Here is a 4,111-nt window from a genome sequence, read left to right as displayed (position 1 = left end):
TGTTGTTGTTGTTGTTGTTGATGTTGTTGTTGTTGTTGTTGTTGTGTAGTTTGGTCCAGCGTTGACACACACACACTACATCTGTTGGTAACGTAAACACGACTCAAACCTCAAAGTCAAAACCTGCTCTTGGTTTTTGGAGTGGGCGGAGCCTCAACCCTCACCGCTGCGTATCTGATGTGACGGCCCGTGACGGGTGAGTGCTTCAAAATGGGCTTATCACAGACGCCATAGGCGCCACAGACGCCACAGACGCCCCTGATCCAGGTTCTGTTTCTTATCTGTTGGAGCCTCGACTTCACCTGAGCTGAACTGCTGTGATTCTCAGACGTAACTTTAACTTCTGCTTCAGTTTTCACCGTGAGAGTGGCGTGAAGAGAGAGAGAGAGAGAGAGACAGAGAGAGAGAGAGAGAGACACAGGCCTGGACCTTGACGTTAGCCGAACACATTTGAGTGATGTTGTTTTATCTGTTTGTACTGGTTTTTGAAAAACCACTTCCTCGAGGCCAAGAAAACTTCATTTCAATAAAAAAAAGTTTTTGTTTTTTTTATGCAGACGACGATGTGATTTTCTCACCAGGTGAAAAAGTCCCAGTGATGCTGGTTTCTGCTTTCACACGGTCAGGTGTTCAGACCATTCACGGCTGAGCCACCTGAGAGCGCGGGCACGAACATCATCTGGATTATTTTTCAGTGTTTGTAAAGACGTGTAAGAAAAAACAATAAACATCGAACGCCCCCCAAAGTCAACGGGCGTTTTCACCTGTAAGAAAAAAAAGTGGGCGTGTCCTCTGACGGTCCATGAACTCTTCAACTCCAGGAACCAACATTTCATCATCATCATCATCATCATCATCATCATCATCATCATCATCATCATCATCATCTCAGGTGACAGCGGAGCATGTGTTAACATATAATTTAAATCTAAAAGACGAACACGGTTCAGCTGGGAACCGTATCTTTAGCCCCAGAGAAGGAGCGGGTTGGATATCAAGGGACAAAGAGTGTTTTTGATGTGTGTTCTCAGAGAAACTGAGACGAAAGGGGGGGTTGGGGAGGTGGGGTTATTTGTGTAATGGTATCCTATTTTATCATGACGTCACGTGTTCTTCTGCTGTTTCCCAACAACAGTTTTCACTTCAACTTTTCCACTTAGTTAAAAAGTGAAAATGTAACGTTAACTAGTTGGTGACTTCTGTCAAAATAAAAAAAAGAAATAAAATAAAAAGAAACAATTACTGAAATGTAAAAGTATGAATGTTAATGTCCATAAATCTGGTTGAGTTCATAAAATGGCACAAAGATTGGCAGAAAATAAAAATTTCTATTTCTTTAATATTTTAATTTATGTTAAATGTAAAAGCATTTTTTGTTGTTTTACATGTGGCCTTTATTTTGTCTTTTTTTTTTTTTTAATTTCTTTACTCTATTTTAAAGACAAATCTTCGTTATGTTTTTCAGCTGAGCCCAAAACACCAAGTAAATAAACTGCAGTACTCCGACTTTTACTACAGTATTTGCGGCTACCGCTGGATTCTATTTTTACTCTGCTTTATTGACTTCCTCCTCTGGATTTTATCGTGGCGGGGTAACTACATCGTACTTGGCTGCAACAATAAAGTCTTATCTCAGTGTCATAAAAAAAAAACCACAGATATGTTTGGAATTTAAAACTTCAATTGGAAACGACACCGGGCCGTGGTTTCACGCTCTGAAATCAGCGGGTTTTTTTTATTATTTCCAAACGAATTAATAAGTTGTTGTGTGGTAAAAAAAAAAAGTTAATTACCTGCATATGTAACCTGTTACTTCTCAGTGTTTTGTTTGAATATTCCTCAGCTCATAATTCCTACTTGGAAACCAGTTCCTGATGTAAAAAAAATAAATAAAAACAGCATTAATTTTTTTTTCCATTAAAATCTTGTTTAAATCCATTTTCACTGCTATGTTTTACTGTTTACAACTAAAAGCCGTTCATTTAACAGTGTTTTAATTACCAAATAAAAAGCAGAAAAATATTAAATAAAAATAAAACACCAACAACTTCAGCAATAAAAAAAATCTAAATAAATTACTGAATAAAATAAAAATTAAAGTTATTTTAAACTGAAAGAAAATCTCTCTGAAACAAATGGCTGAAAAGTCAGCGATAACTTCATGAACTCACTGCACTATAACCAGATCATTTGGCCTTTTTACAGAGTCGGACCACGGCTTGGATACCAGCAGCCTCTGACTGCTGATTGGTCAGATGTTGATCGCTGACAATCATCTGGACGGCGTGTGCGGTGTCACCTTACAGCTGTTGTTACGCTGCCCCCCCCCACCCACATGGACCCTACACATGTATAGGAGGGGGGAGGGGCGGAGCGCTGACACTAACCCTCATATTTTTACTTCATTTTAAACATCATCCCATCTGGACATTCTGGACATTTTGGACATTCTTAAACTCCGAAGTGTTGACAAATGTGACGCACAGGTGAACACAGGAAGTGGAGCTGAACAAAGCCGTGTCTTTGTTGAACACTTCAACACGTCGTTTCTCTGAACTTGGCTTCATAGGGGTCTGCTGCACACACACACACACACACACACACACACACACACACACACAGGACCAGACACCTTCACCCTGCATCACGTGACACCACCCTGTCATAACACAGCTGAGGGAAAAAGAAAAAAACATCATGTGATGATCAGGTCTGATAACCCCGTGAGGCTCGTGTTAGCTCGTGTTAGCTCGACCCGTTGTCGTGGACTCTCCACGCCGTCAGGCAGCGCCGACGTTTCCTGGGGTTTTGTCACTTCCCTCCTGAAGCATCTGAACTCCAGAAAATAAAACACAACGCTCTCATTCCTTCACGCTCCTCGTTAGCAGCGTGTCGTTTCCCTGCAACAGACTCTGAGTCTGTGGTCGGTGAACAGGCCACACACAGACTCTCCAATCCAGGCATGGGCAAACTAAGGCCCGGGGGCCAGATGCGGCCCGCCAAACTTTTCCAAATTATATAATTTATTTATATTATCATTAAACTTCTGACTTTTTCCTGCAATACCCATGTTTCCCCAATAGGTGGTGTAGAAAATGACAATAGCATTTTAGCTTTTTAGCCTTTATGCATCACTTGTCATTGACATGTCGTTTATCTTAGTTGACAAATCTTCATTTTTAGTGAAATATAATTTCAAGTGTATGTGTATTTTTAAAAAAAAAAAAATTTAAAAATCACCAAGCAGGATTGAAAAACCAGTTTTGTCCCACAGGCCGTATGTTTGACCTGCTCTAAGGGTTAGTTTCATAACTCGCGTGTTGATTTTGCTCATTGGGTTTAAATGAATCAACTGTCTGGTAGTAGAAAATGATAATAGCAAGTTAGCTTGAATATATATTTTATAAATAAATATAATTTCAAATGTTTGTGTATTTTTTTAAAAAAAAATTCAAAAATCACCAAGCAGGCCGGATTGAAAAACCAAAGTGGGCCAGTTTTGGCCCACGGGCCCTATGTTTGACACCCCTGCCTTAGCTTATCTGTGCTTAATTTGGCTATTTGCGATTTATCTGATCTTAGCCTAGCCTAGCATAGCCTAGCTTGGACAGGGGAATATGCACGCTGAGTTGAACGCTCAGGGGCCACAGTGGACTCCGTCGCTGCCTACCTTTGTGTCCTTGCCAAACACCTTTGAGTGGAAGCAGATCCAGTGGTCTGAGACGAACATCCGTCCCTGGTAGAGGATGTCCTTCTGCAGAGCGCAGGTGTAACCTGTGACCACAAAATACTGTATGTTAAAAAATACACAACACAATATACTGGTACAATGTACAATGTGAAGTATGGCATATACTGTAGTATTGTTAATATAGATATTTGTATGTAGTATTTTTTTTCCCTTTGTAGTTTTATGTCTTGTATATTTGCACAGAGAACACAGCGAACTCTGAACAGACCATGTGACCTGAGAGAAAAAAAATATCTCTCTATTTATTTGATTTAATTATTTACTAAGTCGAAGGGCAAAGGTCACATCTGAAGGGCAACTAGGGTCAATCATAGTGGGGTGGAGGGGGATTCGTGGGGGGGGGGTCGGCGGGCCGGTTCT

The 4,111-nt window shown here is 40.5% G+C and overlaps 1 protein-coding gene across 1 annotated transcript in view; it reads right to left on the bottom strand.

The window, feature by feature from the left end:
• The window catches only part of LOC103385786 (sodium- and chloride-dependent GABA transporter 2-like), a 31,894-nt gene that overhangs the window by 22,402 nt on the left and 5,381 nt on the right, over positions 1–4,111 (bottom strand). The window contains exon 2 of the mRNA XM_025060041.1: positions 3,671–3,790. Within this exon, the coding sequence (XP_024915809.1) occupies positions 3,671–3,790 (120 nt within the window). The remainder of the gene's footprint in view (positions 1–3,670; positions 3,791–4,111) is intronic.

The sequence above is a fragment of the Cynoglossus semilaevis genome, chromosome 11 (genome assembly GCF_000523025.1).
Source record: "Cynoglossus semilaevis isolate Cse_v1.0 chromosome 11, Cse_v1.0, whole genome shotgun sequence".
NCBI classification, from domain to species: Eukaryota; Metazoa; Chordata; class Actinopteri; order Pleuronectiformes; family Cynoglossidae; genus Cynoglossus; species Cynoglossus semilaevis.
The sequence above is the reverse complement of the archived record's forward strand: the minus strand, read 5'-3'. Positions and strand labels throughout refer to the sequence as shown.